This window comes from Callithrix jacchus, chromosome 21, assembly GCF_049354715.1.
Source record: "Callithrix jacchus isolate 240 chromosome 21, calJac240_pri, whole genome shotgun sequence".
Classification (NCBI taxonomy): Eukaryota; Metazoa; Chordata; class Mammalia; order Primates; family Cebidae; genus Callithrix; species Callithrix jacchus.
Window position 1 is genome coordinate 21322433 of NC_133522.1, and position 22196 is coordinate 21344628.

Sequence of the window (22196 nt, forward strand, 5' to 3'; positions counted from 1 at the left end):
GACTTTGGATGATAATGATGTGTCAATGTAGGTTCATCAGCTGTAACAAATGTACCATTCTGTTGAGGATGTTGATAATGGGGGCACCTATGCACGTGCAGGGTAGGAGTATATGGGATTTCTCTGTACCTTTTTCTCAGTTTTGCTGTGAACCTAAAACTGCTGTAAATAAAAGCAGTCTTTGTAGGGAGAGATAGGTGTAATACCTCTTTTCACCCATTGCGAGAGTTGCAATGGACACTCCTATAGCATAAGACAGGTTAAAAAGAGAAAAATAAAACAAGTTAATTTAATTAAATTTTACTTTGTCAGAAGTAAAAACCCAAAAATCAAGGGCAAACTGTCTATTTTTATGCTTAGGTTCTATAAAGAATATACAGGAGTATAGAAATGTGATCAGACAAGGGTATGATCTAATAGTAATGGACTGAAAGGGGAAAGCATGGCCTTTCAGATTCTTCCTGGCCCCTCTGTATAGTATTCCTTTCCCCGGATATTGTACAGGACGCTTTTGGAATGATGGTCTTCAAGAGAGAATCTTTCTAAGTTAAATGTCTTGTTGTGGGGAGAGGGGTTCCAATTCCTGTGACTCACTTTTGGAAAAAGGAAAGAAAGAGGAGTGAGAGACAAAAGGGCTGGAGAGGGTCAGAGAGACTTTGCTTCTGAGACTCTCCCAGTGTTCTTCAGTTCCAAGCACTCAGCATGCCTAGGTGCCATATTTTGGAGTATCATGTTCTGAGTCCCAACACCTTAAATGTAAAAGCAGAATGGACTGAAGTAGGAATTAGAGCAAACTATTAGAAACAAAAAGGGAAACAAATTTCATTGTTGAGTCTGTTGCAAAGTTGGAATGCTGACTACAGGGGAAAGACCTTGTACACCCCTTAGAGATTGCTTAAGATCAAGGGACACTGGAAGATCAAAGGAGTATTGCTATCAAGCCTACTTTGTGGACCCTGCGGTGGATATTACAATGTAACAGAAGACACAAGTCTTTTTCTATGAGGTGAACAAGGGTGGTTAAGTTTTCCTTCTTCTTTACAGGTTTTAGAATTCCAGATGACTCATATTTGTCTGAAATTGACCATACTTCATCAGGGACTTGTGACTAGAGTAGGGTAAAGCTGGTCTCAGGTCCTTTTCTTGATGAGGGTGTGTATTAGTCTATTTTCACACTGCTATATAGATACTACCTGATACTGGGTAATTTAAAAAGAAAAGAAGTTGAATAGACTCACAGTTTTGCATGGCTGGAGAGGCCTCAGGAGACTTAGAATCATGGCAGAAGGTGAAGGAAGCAAGGCAGGTCTTACATGGCAGCAGGAGAGAGAGGGAGAGCAAAGGGGAAAGTGCCACTTTTAAACCATCATATCTCATGAGAACTCACTCACTACCATGAAAGCAGCATGGGGGAAACTGACCCCATGATCCAGTCACCTCCTACCAGGTCCCTCCCTTGCCACATAGGGATTACAATTCAAGATGAGATTTGGGTGGGGACACCGAGCCAAATTATATCAGGAGTAAAGGTATCAGGATGTGCTTTGTACCTTATCCATATACAGTTACTAGTGTAAGTTTGGAATAAAGTTCAGGGAATATCATTTTTAGGTTTACAAGAAAGAACATGGGCTTCCTTCCACTTGATGACTTTAAGATTCTGTGGATCTCAAAACTTAGATTCTGTAATTGCTTAGTTCACAGGTGCAAACTCCATTAAAACTCTTGGAGACTAAAAAACAAAACATGATTCCAAAGAAATCATTATATCAAAAAGATATTTTCACTTGTGTGTTGATCACAGCACTATTCACAACAGTGAGGCTATGAAATCAACAGTGAGGCTATGAAATCAACCACCAACAGATGATAAGATAAAGAAAAGTTTCTGTATATCACACACACACACGTGCATACACACACACATACACACACACACGTATGTGATGGAATACTACTCAGTCATAAGAAAAGGAATGAAATCATGTCACATTTGTTGGAGAATGGATAGAACTAGAGGCCATTTTCTTAAGTGAAATAACTCAGAAAAAAAAGTCAAATACCAAATAAGTGGACACTAAATAATGTGTACACATGGACATACAGAGTGAAATAATAGATATTGGAGACTTGGATGGCTGGGAGGGTGGGTAGGGATAAGGGTAGAGAAATTACTTAATTGGGACAATGTACACTTTTGAGTGATGGCTACATTGAAAGCCCAGATGTCACCACGACCCAATATAACCATGTAACAAAACTGCAGTTGTATCCCCAAAATCTATGAAATTAAAAATTAAGAGCTTTTTGGCCGGGAGCGGTGGCTCACGCCTGTAATCCCAGCACTTTGGGAGGCCGAGGCGGGTGGATCACGAGGTCAAGAGATCGAGACCATCCTGGTCAACATGGTGAAACCCCGTCTCTACTAAAAATACAAAAAATTAGCTGGGCATGGTGGCGCGTGCCTGTAGTCCCAGCTACTCGGGAGGCAGAGGCGGGAGAATTGCCTGAACCCAGGAGGCAGAGGTTGCGGTGAGCCGAGATTGCGCCATTGCACTCCAGCCTGGGTAACAAGCGCGAAACTCCGTCTCAAAAAAAAAAAAAAAAAAAAAAAAAAAAAGAGCTTTTTAAAGAAAGAACCATCAATTAGACCTGGGTTTACTGTGGGCAGTCTGGGGGCATTCCTCCATTAAGTGTTGTCCAATAGAGTTTTTATGATTTTTAAAAAATGTTCTATATTTGCACTGTGCAGTATAGTAGGCACTAATCACACAGGGCTGCTGAGCCCTTGAAATGTAACTAGTAAAACTAAGGAAGTCAATTTTTAATTTAAATTAGTTTAAATTTAAATTTAATAACTACATCTGGCTAGCGGCTACCACGTTGGCTAGTATGGTGTCTACACTGTCTCCATTTGTAGTTTAAAGGTGTTATCTTACTTTAATTATGGTAATTATAAAATGCCAACAAAAACTGGTAACAATTTCGTTACATTCTTAAAGTAGAGATACTTAAATATAGTCAGGAGAAGGAGAGACAGAATCCACATCCCACCCTGAGAGTCAGAAGGAGAATCCTGGCATATTTTTTGGCACACAAGGAATTAAAGAATGCATTCTTAACGATGTTATGTGGTACCACCTTCAGCTTTACCATTTTTCATACTTCTAGTTGAGATCATTAGGATGGGAATTTTTGGAGCTCTTGCAGTTCTATATGAAATGATGTGTGTAACTTGCAGCTAGGATGGTCAGGAAAAGTTTCATGATTAATATTGCATGATGTGGGTCATGGAATAATGGAAGGATGCATTTAATGGGGTAAAGACTCTGGTGCTGGAATAACATGGGAGAAAAAAAGCACAGAAATGCATACAAGGCCTGCTCAGAAATTGGTGAGTAGATTAATTTGACTCAAGACAATATTTCATGTCCAGAATTGTGTGGAGAGATAGTAAAGGCAAAGGGATTACTTAAAAACAACTTGAAAGTTACATTTTTAAAATGCACCTTAATTCTATAGGAAATTGGGGCCCAGTTGAACCTTAAGATGGATGATCAGGACAAAATGATTGAAAACAGATGAGACTGAAAAGAAGATGACCCTTAAAGCTAGTCAATAATTAAGGAAATAAAGAATTAAACTAGCAGCATTACATTGAGTCTGGAGAGTAACAAATATATAAGAAGGAGAATATGAAATTGCAAAACAAATTTTATCATCAGCTCATAAAATGAAATATTGAGGACTGAACTAGTGATAATCAAGATTGTGGGGCTTGGAACTATATCTGGTTCATGTGGATTTTCTTAGAGCATAATTCAATTAGTGATATGAATGAAGTTTAGAAAAGAGTTGAATCACACAGCTGTATGTGTCTGTGTGAGAGTGTGTGTATTAAAATTTATACGATATGAAAATACTGTCAAAAACAAATCTAAAACTTGGATAGAATTTTAAAATAACATATTCTTAGAAAAAGTGATTAGATAACAAATGACCTGGCTAATTTTCATTTTGATTGAAGAGTACTTAGAAGCTTCCAAACTTTTAACATTGTTTTATATTTTAAAGATAGGGTCTTTTCTTTGCATCTGAGTCACTTATTTCCTCTTGTAACAGACTAAAATATTTCCTACCAGGCAATTCTAGAAATGTTATGCCATCCACTTTAATTGGTATATATTACTGTATTTTTTCAAGTTGCTTCATATAACAAAAAAGCAGCTTAGATTGTATAATTTAGCAACAAATGGTAACTAAATTGCTCTTCCTGGCTTGTAAATGTAGTTCCTTTAAGAAATGTAAAAGTTTATTTGGCAGAAAAAATATTGAAAAAAAAAGTTCTCCTAGGGCCGGGCACGGTGGCTCATGCCTGTAATCCCAGCACTTTGGGAGGCCGAGGAGGGTGGATCACAAGGTCAAGAGATCGAGACCATCCTGGTCAACATGGTGAAATCCCGTCTCTACTAAAAATACAAAAATTAGCTGGGCACGGTGGCACGTGCCTGTAATCCCAGCTACTCAGGAGGCTGAGGCAGGAGAATTGCCTGAACCCAGGAGGCAGAGGTTGCGGTGAGCCGAGATCACGCCATTCATTGCATTACAGCCTGGGTAAGAAGGGTGAAACTCCGTCTCAAAAAAAAAAAAAAAAAAAGTTCTCCTAGTGTTAGAAATGCCATACAAACAACGTTATATAATATTTTTAAATATTTTCTCTAATAATCTAAAAGCAATTGATTTTTTCTTTTATTATTGTAAAAAAATGAAATCTATCATTTTAACACATTTTAAGCTTAAAATGCATTTATTGTTAACTATAAGTGCAATATATCACAGCAGATCTCTAGAGCTTATTCATCTTGGTTAACTGAAACTTTGTACCTGTTGAGTACTAAATTCCCAGGTTCCCCTTCCGCCCACCCTTGGAACCATCATTCCAGTCTTTGGTTTTATGAAATTGACCATTTTAGATACCTCATATAAGTGAACACATGAAGTATTTATTTTTCTGTGTCTAGTTTATTTCACTTAGCATAACATCTTAAGGTTCATCCATGTTGTCTCATATTGTAGAATTGTCTTCCTTTTTTAAGGATAAATAGTCATTTCTCCAAAGAAAACATAAATGGCTAATGACATATACCTGGTTAGCTGTTCCACTGTGGACCCATCTGTTATATTCCAGATGGTCTTTTCCACTGTTTTTTTTTTTTTTTAATTCATTGAATATATAGAGTGACTCCTGTATCTCATTTTTTCTTGCTATCCCCAACTCTCAGTGCTGTCTCTCTTTAAATCAATGCAGTGAAGATTCCATGTAATTTTTTATATATAAATGAATCTGTGTCCAGTTTCCAGTACAAATACAAATCTCCCACTACTTTTACAGTCGTTTATGTATTTCATTGGACATTTTAAATGGAAGGATAATTAAATAAATCAATTTCTATCTACATCTTTTATAAGAAGTTACTAATAATTATGCTTGGGAATATTGGATTCAGAATACACATATTAAATAGCATGCACTTGGGGAAAGTGAGAATTGACACTTTGAAGAAAAGGTGTATTTGTATCTGGTCCATGACACCTTTTCAACACTTTTATCTTTACGTTCCCACCGCCTTTATTAACTGTTTTTACACTTACACCAAAACAATGTGTGTGTATATGTTTGTTTGTAGCTTTACAGACAGATTGTAATCACCTTGAAAATTAAAACTATATCTTTTTAATTTTCCATAATTTCAATCAGAAAACTATTCATTAGTGTTCATTAGCTATTCATTGATTCATTTGTGTACTTCGTATTGATAACATTGAGGTGGTTTACATTTTGGGGACACCACCAAATGGAGGAGAGCCTTAACATATCTAGAACAGAGTTTTTTTGTTTTTGCTTGTAGTTTTTTGTTTTGGTAAGTAACAAGTTGTTGAGGGTTCTTTTTTTTTTTTCCTTCAGCTTTTAAGTTCTAGAGTGCATGTGCAAGATGTGAGGTTTGTTACATAGGTAAATATATGCCATTGTGGTTTGCTGCACAGATCAACCCATTGCCTAGGTATTAAGCCCAGTATTCATTAGCTTTTTTTCCTGATGCTCTTCTTTCCTCTACCTCCACCCATCTGACAAGTCTCAGTGTGTGTTATTCCCCATATGTGTCTATGTGTTCTCATCGTTCGGTTCCCACTTATAAGTGAAAACATGTGGTATTTGGTTTTCTGTTCCTGCATTAGTTTGCTAAGGACAATGGCTTCCAGCTCCTTCCACGTCCCTACAAAGAACATGACCTTGTTCCTTTTTATGGCTGCATAGTATTCCATAAATTCTTCTAGTTTAAAAACCCAAATGTAACTCTCTACCAAAAAACAGGTTATTCCAAAACGATATACTTTAATCAGTAATTATATTTCCTTACCTAAAAATCATGTCTCTTGGTTTTTTAATATCCCAATTCATAAATAACATTGTACATTTTTCTAATTATATTAAAAATTGATATTAAAAGTTACAGTTGTTTGACTATAAAGATGCCCCATAATCACATGACTCTAAAACATTTTGCTTCTCTTTTTATAGGCCCTACTTTTATCAAATGTTTCTCGACAAAAGTTTTCCACTGGAGAAATTATTAACTTGATGTCAACAGATGCTCAGCAACTCATGGACATGACATCAAACCTCAATCTCCTCTGGTCTGCTCCTTTTCAAATTCTCATGGCCATTTCTCTCCTTTGGCAAGAGCTGGGCCCAGCAGTGTTAGCAGGGGTGGCAGTCCTTGTATTTGTTATACCAATAAATGCTTTAGCTGCAACCAAAATAAAAAAGTTAAAGGTAAGAAAATGATGGCCTCATGTTACATGCGTAAACAGGAGCTGAGTTTTCTGACAGCAGTTAACAATCACCATCTAGCTAGTCTTATAGAAAGAGTTATCAATGGAAGTCATCCAAATTTATTATTGACTTATTCATTCAACCAGTATTGACCAAGCATGTATCCTATGTCAGCCAGTGTTCCAGGCACAGGAAGCACAGCAGTGAGGATAATGGACAAGTTCCAGCTCTCATGAGCATAGTGGAGGAGACAGGCATTAAGCAAGTAAATAAATAGAAAATATTTACATCAGAAGAAGATTTAGCAAAGATAAGGAGATGAAGAGACCAAGGACGCCATTTTACATTTATAACCAGGAAAGTCCTCAGGAAGGAAATGGTATATCAACAGGATGAAGGAATAATTCATGTGGACGTCTGAGGAAAAGACATACCAAGCAAAGGGAACAGTATACGCACAGCCTGGAGGTAGGGGTATGCTTGGTTGTTTGAAAAGTGGACTACTGGCTGGGCGCGGTGGCTCAAGCCTGTAATCCCAGCACTTTGGGAGACCGAGGAGGGTATATTACGAGGTCAAGAGATTGAGACCATCTTGGTCAACATGGTGAAACCCCATCTCTACCAAAAATACAAAAAAAATAGGTGGGCATGGTGGAGCATGCCTGTAATCCCAGCTACTCAGGAGGCTGAGGCAGGAGAATTGCCTGAACCCAGGAGGCGGAGGTTGCGGTGAGCCGAGATCGCGCCATTGCACTCCAGCCTGGATAACAAGAGCGAAACTCCGTCTCAAAAAAAAAAAAAAAGAAAAGAAAAGAAAAAAGAAAAGTGGACTACTGCAGCAAGCAGACAGAAAGTGCTTCACTAAATTATTGTTGATATTCTTCCTTTATATTCAGTCATTCATCTTACCATCAATATATGTTTTCACATTTTGCCATGTGTTAGACTGCACAGTATTCTGTCCTATAAGCAAATGGAAAAACCATAGAGTCCATTGCACAGAAGGAAATCACACTGCAATGAGATAGACGCTTTCACATGTCAAATTAACAGAGGCAGATGTATTGCTTATGAAAACAGTATTTTAAATGGATCAAAGATTAACAATATATATTGACATGGGAATATGTCAGTTATATTTTAGAGCAAAAAGTAGATTAAATATATGCATGTATATCAAGCATATATGTATCTATATCATAGATTCATTATTAAAATGTGAATATATCTAAACACGTGTGCAATGGAGAGATAAATAAATGAAGATACATAGCTATAAATATATTTGCATAAGCATAGACGTGGTCTAAAGATAAAGCAGCAGTGTTTTAGGAATAGTTACCTGTAAAGTAGAATTAGACAGGAGGATAGATTTTTACTTATTACTTTAATACCCTTAAGGGACTAAAAATTGTATAGTATTTTATATTTTTCTTATTTTTTCAAATAAAAGATGACTGCTCTTTAAACATAAAACTAGAAAATAGCATATAATTTTGAAGTAAAGGTATTTAGCATGCTAGTGTTTAGAATAACATGTTTGTTTATAGTTATAATAAATGCTTTTAACTAGTTTTTAAGAATATATTCTGGATTTTTAAAAACTGCTATTTAAAAGCACATTATTAGGAATGGAAATGTATTTTTTGAACCTTAATCTAGATTCCTAGAACCTTCAACGAGATTTCAATATTATGTCCAAATATACTAAAAAGAAAATATGCCTTTAAGTCACACACATAATATTATTGTATTAAATCACACACAGAATATGATGGATATTAGCTTGTAAATGGATTTTTTTATAAGATATACAAATACCTGTGTGTATGACATAAAGTGCCAATGGCAATGGAGAAAACACTTAAGAAATGATACCCAAACAAGTATAAAATATTATGACAATTGTTAAATATTTGAATAAAATACAATTGCATAACATTGATAAAAAGAAGAGTATTTGAAAACATAAATTTTAATTATTCTAACTCTTAAAGAACAAATAAAATTTGGAGAAAGCCTTATTTTTATTCCTGTGACTCTTCTGTTATAAGTATGTATATAAATAGTTAATGGAGCTTTTAGAAATGTGTTCTATTTTAGTAGGATGTGAGTGTTATTTTATTATTCAATTTTAAACAAATTATGTTTAAATAAATATTACATTTTATACTATTCTATACTGGTTTTAGTCTCCTGTTGGCTATCTTTGTTACCTATTTATAACTATCTTCCACCATTGTCAATAGAATAATGTATAAATATTGTAAGATGCTTTTATCCACTAAATCTTAAATAACATAGAGAAAACAGACATATTTTTAAAATAGCTATGGCCATATCAGTAAAAGTATTATCAACTTTGTCATATATTTTTAAATTTTCTTTCCATTAAATAGAAAAGCCAAAGAAAGATCAAAGATAAACAGATAAAGCTGCTGAAAGAAATCCTACATGGAATTAAGGTAATATAAAAGGGATATGCCTTTGACTTGACTATTTTGAGTATAGAAATACAAATGACGTTAGTACTGTTCTCAATATCTCAGAGCAATTATAGATATATAATTGTGGGCAGAAAATTTCAGATTTCAGATACGTAGGAATTCTTATCACTAAAATAACATTTAAATGCCCAGCCAAATAAAATGCAGCCATTTTCTTTTTGTTTCTCACACAAGTGAACACAAATATCCTAAAAGTCACAAAATATTACTTATTTTAAGTAATTATGTTGAAAAGATGGGATGAAGCAGGCAAGAATGGTAATAACACACTTATCAATGTAATGGCAGATTTACATAAGGGAAGTGATGACACGTCATTTAGATTATTTTATGTGGTTACAAATGATCATATGAATGCTATTTTATAAAAAATATGTTGCAAATTATTTTTCCCTAGGAAAGCTAGAATAGTTTAAAAATGAGAACAGTCAGTATCCTTGGGGTCTGACAATGGTGTCATAAAGCCTCTCTCTGACAATCCTGATAATTGCTACAATTTGTTAAATATTTTCTGTCCATCAAATGCTGTGCTTATTACTCTATATGTGTTTTCTCATGGAATTCTTATAAACCGCAGAAAAAGATTCCCCATTTCCATTTTATTAACTGGGAAACAAAGGCACTGAGAAGTTAAGGGGCAGGTCTAAATTTACAAAACCAGTGAGAATGTATTAGAGTTTTCCACAGAAACAGAATCAATATGAGATTTCATACATAGAGATATAGAGATACAGGTATATGAATAGAGATTTAAGAAACCAGCTTATCTGATTGTGGGGGCAGGCAAGTGTAAAATCTGTAGAACAGCTGGGCAAACTGAAAATTCTAGCAAAAATTGATGCTGCAATCTTGAACCTGAAGGCAATCTGGAAGCAGACTTCCTTCCCCCTGAGAAACCTCAGTCTTTTCTCTTAAGGCTTTCAAATGATTTGATAAGGACCACTCATAAAACAGAGGGTAATCGTCTAACTCAGAGTTTAACTAATTGAAATGCTAACAACATCTAAGAAATACCTTCACAGAAATATCTAGACTCGTGTTTGAACAAACAACTGGGCCCCATAGCTCAGTCAAGCAGTCACGTAAAATGAAGCATCACATAGAGACAGAGCTGCAATTTGAATGTAAATCAATTCACTCTAAAGTATATGCAATAAGCCAGTGTAGGATCTTATTTCCCCACATTTTCTGCCTCAGAAAATAGTTTACAATCTCAAAACACTAGTCACCTTTCAGAGAACGGCTTGAAGTCCCAAAACATCTGTCTTGAAGAAACTGGAAAGCCAGGGAAACGAGTTTAGCTATAAGAAACAGATAATAGAAAGAACTGAGAGCTGGACCAGCAAGAAGAGTGACAGAACTGAGCTAGACCAAAACTGTCTATGGAGTTCTGTGGAGTTCATGCCTAGAGCTGGCATGTTGTCAGAGTCTGTCTCAGAAATAAGTTATTGGGAGTTGTGGGGACATAAGGCTGGAGGATGGTGATTCCCTCTTTCTGCTCTGCCCCATCCCGAAAATACCACAATTTAAGAAAATTTTGATTCAATCAAAGTGGGAGCAGTTTAGTTTTTTTTTAATGGTTATACCATCATTTTTAACTTTCATAATTGTGTGTGTGTGTCTATGGCATTTGGGTGTGTGTGTGCCTGTGTATGGCATTTGTTAGTATGTGTGCATTTCTTTCTTCTATGATATAAATTGTCAGATAATTTTTGTCTGAATCATTTACAGATCCTCAAACTGTACGCATGGGAACCCTCCTATAAAAATAAGATTATCAAAATTCGAGATCAGGAATTAGAATTTCAAAAATCAGCTAGGTATCTTACTGTATTCTCCATGCTGACATTAACTTGCATTCCATTCTTGGTGAGTGTATGTCATATTTCCTGTTTTGATTTTCAAATCTGATCTAGAGATTTAACTCCAAATTACTTGGAATTAGGATGTTTAAAGTTAAATTGTATGTATCTGAATTAAAGTTTAACCAAATACATTAATTAACTTATGTGGATTAGAGAACGAAAGTTGTAAAAAAAGAGAAAATATTGTATGTGTTTTCATTGGTATGTATTTTCAAAATATAATAAGATTTTACTTTTTTGTGAATTTCTCAGAGATTTCATATATGCCTCTATCTCTTAAAAACATAATCTACATTTCAGAGTTTCATTCCAGTTTTAAAATTTAATATGCACAATTAATTCCTTTTAAGTAGACTCAAAGGGCAGATTAAATGGAGTTGAGAAGTGAAGCAAATTTATTGAGTTGTTACTGAATGTCAGGAAAATTACATACATTGCCTTATTTCAATCTCATCATGATAAGGCTTTATTTTTATCATTTCACAAGAGGAAATGGAAGTCCAGAGTAGTTGGAAACATCCTCAAAGTTATAAAACTAGTATTTAGAGGCTATTTGACATCAAGTGACATTATTCTCTTTCTATTACACCATGTAATACACATTGGGAATCCCATGCTATTTTAACTAGAGTATAAATTGCCTTGGGATATGAAGCCATGGACAAAAGCCAGGGGAAAAGCAAGCCACCTGTAATCAGAGCATGCATCAATTTTAATCAAAGTTGCTACTCTTTGTGGATAATTTAAATTTTTTTTTCAACAAACATATGAGTATTATGGAAGTGAAAGCAATATATATTTGGAACACATTGGTAAAACCATCCAAGATGTATTTGCTTAAGCCTGGACTACATACATGACAGTAAATCCATTCTCATTCATGAATGAATTTTTCCTGCCTTTTCTAAATGAAACTTATAAGAACAAATATAAATCTTAGCCATGGTATATTCATATCTTCCTCAGTTAATCTTATGACACAAAGAAAGCATAATTATTATATGTAAGTCAGAATGTATGCACACGCAACTGGAAAATAAGTTTACATAGAACTTCTGAAGTTTAAAGAAAAGATGAACTGGTATACAATGTAAATGAAAATAATAACTGTAGTAAGAATATAACATGTCTTAAAAGAAAAGTTCTGGACTACATGTTCTCAAGGATGTCATTGTCCAAGACACATGATTTTATGACCTGTACTAAAATATATTTTATGCTCTTCAGCAAGAGTACTAAATTTTAGGAAACAAACAGAATTATTTAGATTTTCTTTTTCTCATTTTTGGAACTGTAACTAATAATGTTGTTATCAGTAGAAATTTGAAGAAAATAACATATCTCTATTTTTTAGGTGTCCCTGGCAACCTTTCGTGTTTATTTCTTACTGAATGAAGAAAACATTTTAACAGCCACTAAAGTGTTCACATCGATGTCTTTGTTTAATATTTTAAGGATTCCTCTGTTTGAGTTACCAACGGTGATCTCAGCTGTGGTCCAGGTACACACAGAGTACCTAAAACTAAAAATCATTCCCCTACTGGAATCTATGCTTTGCGACATTTTGTTTCTTTGTCTTTTTATTTATTTTATTTTATTTCACTTCATGTGGTTAACGCTGCACTCAAAATTAGTCTTCCTGAATTAATAAGTAATACAGAACACTATAGAATGAAAAGAATCATGTTTTCCTTGCTTGTGTTTTTTTCCCATCAAAGTGACTTTTAAATATTTCAGTATATTATTTTGTTTTCTTAAGTGTTAGGTTCTCTACTTAGCATTTTTAAAGCTGGTGTTAGCCACTATGCCATCACAGGATTCATTTTCTGTTTCCAATGGAAAATTTTTAGTTAGATGCTTTATATGAAACTGGATCAAATGTTTTCCCAGAGTTCAGCAGCATTTCATCTATACTGAATGAATAAGCAGGGAGAAAAGCACATTGATACTATCAGTCAGCCAACAAGCCACATGTGAGATATCTGGGTCAGCCTGCTTTTAGTTGTAATCGCTGGTTCCTGTAGGCTAGATACAATGAGTAGATTGATGCTAAAGCCACAGGCAACCCAAAAAAGTTCCTTGAGCCTTTTACCCTGAGATTTCTGGTCACATTTTTTGGATGTCAGGTTTGAGTCATCTGGCCATTCGCCATTGAATTCTTTGCCTCAAATCTAGATTCATAAACAAAGTGACTATTTGCTGATTGGAATCATCCCTTTAATCTAAGAACTTTCCTCTTTAAAAAATATTATTTGAAAAAGGAGTAACGTAATTGAATAGTAAAGACCAATGAAGCCATTTTTGTTACAACTTTTTAATGTTGTTTTTCTTAAAATAACCAACAGAGGGCATAGAAGAACCATTGATGTGATGCATTTAGCTTTGATTTCATAACACACTTTTCTTAAAGAAAATGTCAGTTCGTAGAGTAACACTTTTGTTCTACATTTGAAATTAGAATCTAGCTAAAGGTCCGGTATCAAAGTCTTTTCCAATTCCTAGCAGTACACTGCTGCCTTCACTTAAGGAGAACAATTTTCCAAAATGGAAAGAAAGAAAAAGCTAGCTGTATGTTCTGATTTGGCACACGTGGTAAACAAAACCACAACCTAATTACATCTTATGTGCTAACAATACAAGTCCCCTAGCACAAAGTAAATAAAAATGTACTAGAAATTTTATGGGTCAGTTTCCAGAAAACGATTTAATTTTATTTATCCTAATATAGCTAAACATTTTATAGCTATTTTACTATATTACTATTTACTATTTTACTATACTTGAATATTATTATTGTTAACATTATAGTTTTATTTACCATCAGTAGTAGAATTCACTCACCGATCTTAAAGTTGCTTTTAAGACCTAATTTTTCTACAGCACAAGGAAATACCACCTCGCACCTGTTAGCATGGCTATTATCAACATGTCAAAGAATAACAAGTGTTGGCAAAGATGCTGAGAAAAGGGAACCCTTGCATACTATTGGTGGGAACACAAATTGGTATATCTGTTATCAAAAACAGTATGGAAGTCCCTCAAAAATTCAAAATAGAATTACCATATGAGACAGAAATCCCACTTATGAGTAAATATCCAAGGGAAATAAAATCACTATCTTGAAAAGATATGCACTCCCATGTTCATTACATCATTATTCAGGAGCCAAGATATAGACACAACCTAAGTGGCCATTGAAGATAAATTGCTAAAGAAAATATAGACATAGTTTAATAGTATTCAACATGGCAGAATATTATGCTAAGTGAAATAAACTAGACACAGAGAGACAAATACTATATTATCTCACGTATATGTGAAACCTAAAAACGTCTAACTTATGGAAGCAGAGTGAAGAAAAGTGCATATTAGAGCTCAAGGGTGACATTGGGTGGGGTAGGTGAATGAGATGTTGATCAAAGATTGTAAACTTCCAATTACAAGATGAATACATTCTGCAGACCTAACATACAGCAAGGAAACTGTGGTTAATAATAGTGTATTGTATAGCTAAAAATTGCTAAGCGAGTAGATGTTAGGTATTCATATACACACGAGAATAAAGGTGTGTATGTGAGGCGATACATAATCGAATTAGCTTGATTGTGGTAATCATTTCAAAATGTGCATGTATATCAAAAAATCATGTTGTACACCTTAAATATGTATAATTTTTCTCAATTATACCTCAAAGAAGTCGACAAAAGACTATTCTTTCTATGACTATTAATTAGCAATTATTATAGTTATTCTAGAATAATAAATCTGATTTTTGTTTCTTTTTCTCATACCTTTCTGCATAGATGACATGAGTTTTGATTTTTGATTCTTGAAACAGCCCTTTCTCTTTAAGAATGAACATAATTATAACATTAACACAATTCAAACTATGCTTTCTATATTCATCTCAATATCTTCAATTTGCATAAAAAATTCTAATCAGGCTGTAAAATGTAATAAATAGTTTTTAGTTTAAGTTCTACTTGAACCCCAGATAAATTCCATCTGTGCTTATTTTGATAGACAAGGATATCCCTGGGCCGTTTGGAAGATTTTCTCAATGCCAAGGAGCTTCTTCCTCAAAGTATTGAAGCAGAGTATATAGGAGGTCAGCTCTTCCTCTCGGTACTTATTTGACTTCTGGACTGAAGATAATTAGTTCTAAAATGCATCATTGCCCTTTTTTTTCTTCCTTAGATCATGCTATTGGGTTTACAGATGCTTCTTTCTCCTGGGACAAAAGAGGAATACCAGTTCTAAAAGAGTAAGTCATGGTTTGGATAATTTTTTAATGTTAATATTGGGCTCTAAAATACTCCATATTTTTATTTTTTAGAGGTTTGCAATAAGATTAATATATTGAAATTAATAAGACTTTTAGCCTTTCACTTTACTTTTCATTTTCAAGGTGATTTTGTTGTCCTTTTTTCTATTATTTCTTCTACCTGCAGCACTTTACTGATCATTTGTTTGCATTTTGGAAGGGTAGGTGTTTGTAGAAAAAGGTGAAAAGCAGCAATTTCAGGGATGGTGCTAAGTGCTGCATACAGTGACTTATCTAGGAGCATATGTTAAAAACAACCATAACAAGAATTTCCTATATCACCTCTCTTCCTTTTTTCTCATGCAGCTTGAACTTAAAGATTCCAGAAGGAGTTTTAGTGGGTGTTGTAGGGCAAGTTGGGTCTGGAAAATCATCCATGCTTTCTGCCATTCTTGGGGAAATGGAGAAACTTACTGGAGTAGTTCAAAGAAAGGTAAAATCAAAAATACATTCTTTCAACATCTCCTAGTGTAACCAGCTATAGCCAATTTGTCATTAGTGTCAATAAGAATTTATCAAATTGAATTGAAGATGCAAGTATTTAATGGGTATTTCTAGTTTATAACAAACGTTTCAATTCCATAGAAATTGATTAACTATGGGTGAATGAGTAACAGAATTCTGATCTCCAAATACACCAGCAAATCATTTATAAATGCTTATGGTAATTGTTTGATGATATTAACTGAATTACAACCAGTTATAGAGAAACAAATGTGATTTTATATTATAATTTGATTAGGTATCTAATTATTATTCAGCAAGATTCCCTAAGTAATTACAGCCATTTCATTTCCAAGAAGTCTTAGAGCTACTCACGGGTAGGATCTTTGACTGAAAATAAACCTCAGAAAAATAAAGATATTAATAATGTACATTTAAGATTCAGCATCAGGACCATGGAGAGGTCTGCTCTTGACTAATTGTTCTATTCTTAAAGGTTGATAATAATAATAATTCAACAAGTTCTTTATCAACTTTCTTTTTTCAAACAGTAGACTACCCAATGATTTTTTCCTTGGATGTAATCAACTCTTAGGTAAAATACTAAGTAGCCCAATCTTTCCTTCTCACCTGTGACAAGACGAATAAGCTTTATGTACCTGAGATTAGTATCTCTTCACTCTTAATTTTTTTCTTTCCTCTCTGGGAAAAGTCAACTCTAAATTCTTTTATTTTTCCTCATATATTTGTTTATGTCCTTACATCTTTCCTGATTCCAGTCCTTGGGTGACTAATTTTTTGTTATCTCAACATTACTGTTAGCCAGTCTAGAAGCAAATTTGATTCCTACGACTTTTTCTGATGATTGCATTTAATGAGCACCACTATTTTTTAACCTTAAATATACTATCTTTGTACCACTATGCTGTTCATAGCAATTGCAGTTAGCCATTTCTCTGCATTTCAAGATGGCTGTACCTTTCCTTGGGTGTACCTTACAAACATAATGTGTGTCATATTAATTTCATTTTTGTTTAGTTTTTTCAGCTATTTTCACTAAGCAATTACTGAGCACCATGCTATGTGCCTAGCACCTAGTGCCAGAGAAGTAAATATGAATAAGACATACTGCTCTTCTTTCAAAGATCGTAGTCTAGAGAGGGAATACCATGATCAATTATAACAAATGTCTAAGTTAGACATAAAAAATGAATTAAAGCATAAAAAACAACAAATTCTGCTTTGAAGTGTTCAAAAAAGAATCAGAGAGGAGGTTGCCGTTTATTTTTGTTTGTTTTTTTTTTTTTTTTTGGTTTGGGTTTTTTTTTTTTTTTTTTTTTTTTTTTTTTATTGAGACTGAATCTCGCTCTGTCACCCAGACTGAAGTGCAGAGACGCGATCTTGACTCACCGCCACCTTCGCCTCCTGGGATCAAGCGATTCTCCTTCCTCAGCCTCCTGAGTAGCTGGGACTACAGGCGCATGCCACTATGCCCAGCTAAATTTTTTTTTGTATTTTCAGTAGAGCTGGGGTTTTACCATGTTGGCCAGGATGGGATCTATCTCTTGATCTGGTGATCCATCTGCCTCAGCCTCCCAAAGTGCTGGGATTACAGGCGTGAGCCACTACGCTCAGCCGAGGTTTCCTTTTATTTGATCTTGAAAAATAATTAGAAATTGATAAAGATAAAAATATTGTTAATTCTAGATTTCACTTAATTCATTAATAATAGTAATAAGCGGAAAAGGCTGGGATGAGAATTGCATTGGATAATGTGCAAAGACCTAGCCTATTTCCTGGAAAAGTATTAGCTGGCTCTTTATGAATATGTATGATAATCATCATCTTTATTATGACTGTTGAGGCTCTTATAATAAGATTTACGGATTATTTTTGATATCTTTGAATGTTTTTGATTAAGAAGGTGTTCATAGTGATGAAAGAAACTGTAACAATGCCATTGTTAGTGGTAAAACAGAGAGGATGCTCTTTGTTTATATTAAAGTATAGATGCCCAAGTCAAAAGATATTATCTGTTTTTATAACTGGTCGCTGGCCTTCAGGAAGCTTTTGGCCTGGATCAATAGCAGGAGTTGAAGTATCACACTCTAAATTATTTTCCCAAATATTTTTTATTCAGAATTTGTATCACCCTATCTCCATTTAAATAAAGTGAACATTATAATGGCATTTTCAAAGTGCTTTTGTGTGCTCTTTCTATTTTTCTGTGTTTTGGATGATTATTTTTGGGGGGCATATTTTAATCAACAGTATTGAAACTCTAAGACTGCCTATTGTCACTAAGCTTTCTCTATAGACTCGCTACTCTTCTCAGTATCAAAAGCTCTCACCAGGCACTGTTCATGAAAAGTATTCAGTATTCTGTGGTAGAAACATCAGAGATTTGGAGACCGTTTTTGAATTCACAAAACTTCTACTATAGTTTTATTATTAAGAATGAAACAAAATGTTTTCATTTTTATGTGAAAAGAAATAACAATAATAAAAGAGAACATTTACATCCCTGTGAAAATTGATCAACTCTTTTTCAGCTCTTGTAATACCAATAAAAGGCCATACCTTTTAATGTAGTAGTTTTTTCTTTTTTTTCATGTTGTTTAGTTTTTTCTCCTGGTTTTTTTTATCCTCTGCACTGTTCACCTTGCTTAATATATAGCAAATATTCAAAATACTATCACTCGCATGATGATTTAATATGCAGTTCTAAGCAAAGTTTAGATTATTCACTTCACAAGGCAATTGAAGAGCAATTCCTTTTGTGTTCAAGATCAGGTCAGATTAGAATTATATTGTTTTTGATCAAAAGTCATTCTGTGTCTTACACACTCAACAAAGAAGATTTAAAAGTTATTCTTTGATCTTTAAAGTAGCTGGTAGAAATCAAAAGGCTAATAATGGTTGCTTACATGTGTATGCCAGAAAATACTTCAAGTGTCTGGTATTCTTATAGAGTGTGCAGTACTTAAAATACTAAATCAATGTTTGGAATGAGTCCATGGGGCAGATTGAAAGGTAGGCCACTAGTACAAATACTGTGGGTTCTTTTACTAGAAAAGAAGGTTAGTTGAGAAGATATTTTAGGCAGCAGACTTTCATGTATTTAAAAATCATTTCAAGACATAAAATCATAAAAAAAATGAATTTGGGAGCAGAGGTTAATGTAGAACACATGGAGATTTGCTGCTCAGATCCTCCTACTAGTAGGGACTTCTACACATTACAGCTGTGGGAGTATGAACAGCAAGTCATGTCCTTCAAGGCTGGCCTGGCCTTCAGATAATGGCCTAGCCCAGGGTCCCACTTTTGCTCAGCCTGACTTGGAACAGCTGTGATGACCAATTCTCTTCCATGGCTCTCTGGAGGATTAGCTAATGCTTTCTTGGTTCTGCATCATGGTGTGGCTTCTCCCTCTGCCTAGTCTCCTTTCCTTCTTTCCTTCTGCAAGGGTTGATCCCACATAAACCACTTCTACATTAAAATCTAATTCAGTGTTATAGACTGAATTGTGTTCCCCCAAATTTCATATGTTGAAGTTCTAACTCCTAGTACCTTAGAATAACTGTATTTGGACACTGGGTGTTTAAGGAGCTAATTAAGTAAAAATAAGCTCATTTAGACAGGCCCTAATTCAATATCACTGGTGTCTTTATAAGAGGAATTAGGAGACACACACACACACACACACACGAGAGAGAGAGAGAGAGAGAGAGAGAGAGAGAGAGAGAGAGAGAGAGAGAGAGAGAGAGAGAGAGGGAGAAAGAGGGAGACCATGTGAAGCACAAAAGATTACAATCATCAACAAGCTAGAGAGTGGCCTCAGTAGAAATCAACCTTGCTGACATCTGATTTCAGACTTCTAGCCTCCAGAATCGTCAGAATAAATTTCCATTGTTTAAGCCATCCAGTCTATGCTATGTTGTTATTGCAGCTCTAGCAAACTGACACACTCAGCATCTGCTTACAGAGAATACTACCAGAGATGTATAGCTTGGATAGAAGCTGCAGTGAAAGTAAATAAGAAGCACAAAGTAAATCATTTGAAGGAAATTCCAAAAAGGATATAAAAGATTAAAATATGGTGCCATGATCTGTATAATTATGTTTATCTATATTAAATTTTTATTTCTATTTTAAAGCTAAAGAAGATAAAACTGTGGATTAAATATGTTGCTTTATTGTGGTGCATGCCACTTCTTTTCTCTAGTTAAGAATGCTTATTTCTTTACCTCTTTCTTTTTTAGGGCTCTGTGGCTTATGTTTCTCAGCAGGCCTGGATCCAGAATTGCATTTTGCAAGAAAACATTCTCTTTGGCTCAGTCATGAATAAAGAGTTTTATGAGCAAGTATTGGAAGCCTGTGCTCTCCTTCCAGATTTGGAGCAGCTACCAAAGGGAGATCAAACTGAGATTGGAGAAAGAGTAAGGAAACCATAATTTATCATATGAAGTAACATAGCCCCATTCAGCTGTGCTAATAAAATGTTGATGGCCTTTCTCCTGAAGTCTCGAAGAGCTATACAACTATAATTTTTAGAAAATTTTATGTAATTTCTACATAAGAGACGGCAGTATTAAGGACAAGTGATTATTTATAACTGACCGTGGAAAACAGATTAAAAATCAGTCAGAAATTCTGTTGTTAGTATACATGTGGGGGAATAAAAGCCCATTAATTAGATCATCGAACTTTTGTTTTGGTGGCTGGCACAATGCAGTCCACTTTCTGAAGAGTGACTAATAGTTTTGTTGGTTCCTGTATCTCTTGTGCACAAAGTCAAGTCTAGAATAGGAGCAAAAGAGCACCAGTCTCCTGCAGTGGCCCCTGAGTCCAGGTTCTAAAGAAGCTCTGATACAACACTGTTATTAATGTGACTTCTCCAAGTTTGCTCATCCCTGCTTAAGTGGAACTTGTTTCCCAATCATCTTACTCTTTGTTCTATTTCATTTTCATTGTGTTAGTAAACAGTTGTTACTCTGCTCAGTGTTTTGGATTTAAAAATATATATATCATGAGTGGAAGTATGAACCCCAAGAGACTATCTCCAACCCCTGACTAAAATCTCCATTAATTAAACATTAATGTAAAAGCAGCTTCTGCCCACAATTCATCTGTGCTGTAAAGATGAATAAATAATCCTTATTGAGTGTTTTGAATCCCTGAAAAGAGAGTGAGCATAACATTGTTAGACATTTTTACCCCTGCCCTCATGTTATCTAATAACTGTATTATAGAAATTAATACATGAAATACATAAGAAATTGTAGAATGTAGAAGTATATAAAATCCAGGATGAGCCAGAATTTACCTTGCAACTAGACTTACTTCATTTATAATCTACAACTTCACAGGTATATTTTCTCAATAGTTTTAAATAAATTTATTTTTTTCCAACCCCTGGCTTTCTTCTGGCATCTTCACTGTCTCTAAGAAAAATAATTTCATAGATTCCCATCTCTATTTTAAAACTAAAGAAGGCAAAACCATGGGCTAAATATGTTCCTTTACTGTGGCACATGCAAAATGATTCCCCCACGTGGATACTAAGTAAAATGCAGAAATGTGACTTCTTCAAACTTGTTAATACATGTTGAACAATATGCTGATAAATCTAATCTCTAAAAATATAAAACATCTGATATTTTGTAACTCTAAAAGCCTTTAAAAGGGAAACAAATCCAAACAAAGAAGTATAGATTTAATATCGGCATTGAATGTTATTGTCATTTATAATGTCTTATTTTTACAATTAAATTTATCCCAATTTGCATTTGGACTTTAAACATGTAGTTGAATATTTCAAAAGGAAATCTGTTTACACAATAACTGTAGACTTTTCCCCAACTTGGATTCATCTTTTCTGTTGACATTCTTTTTTTTATCACATTTATTAATTTCTTACATGCCTTTATTCACGATGGTGAGTGAGAGATCTACCACTCTGCCTTCCAGGGATTTGCAGTCTGGTGGACCTCTGCCAATAATATTTATCAGTTGTCTTTGCCAATATTTATTAATCACCTAGCCTTAGACTCTGGGTGTTGGGAACACAAGAATTAACCAGGTAGGGGCTCATACGCTAGTGAGAGAGACTGAGATAAATATTGCCAATTCTAGCAATGGGATGAATACACAAAGCACAGCAAGACAGGAAGCAGGGGAATGAATCACTTCGCTTGGGACATCAGATGAAAAGTTGCCTT

At 34.6% G+C, this 22196-nt stretch overlaps 1 protein-coding gene across 3 annotated transcripts in view; it reads left to right on the forward strand.

Moving 5' to 3' along the window:
* The window catches only part of LOC100395919 (ATP-binding cassette sub-family C member 2-like), a 106175-nt gene that overhangs the window by 22370 nt on the left and 61609 nt on the right, over positions 1-22196 (forward strand). For all 3 annotated transcript variants that reach the window (XM_008986488.5, XM_054248945.2, XM_035283003.3), the window contains 8 exons: positions 6581-6835; positions 9235-9300; positions 11074-11211; positions 12562-12708; positions 15231-15315; positions 15405-15471; positions 15838-15964; positions 20238-20414. In XM_008986488.5, the coding sequence (XP_008984736.2) occupies positions 6581-6835; positions 9235-9300; positions 11074-11211; positions 12562-12708; positions 15231-15315; positions 15405-15471; positions 15838-15964; positions 20238-20414 (1062 nt within the window). The remainder of the gene's footprint in view (positions 1-6580; positions 6836-9234; positions 9301-11073; positions 11212-12561; positions 12709-15230; positions 15316-15404; positions 15472-15837; positions 15965-20237; positions 20415-22196) is intronic.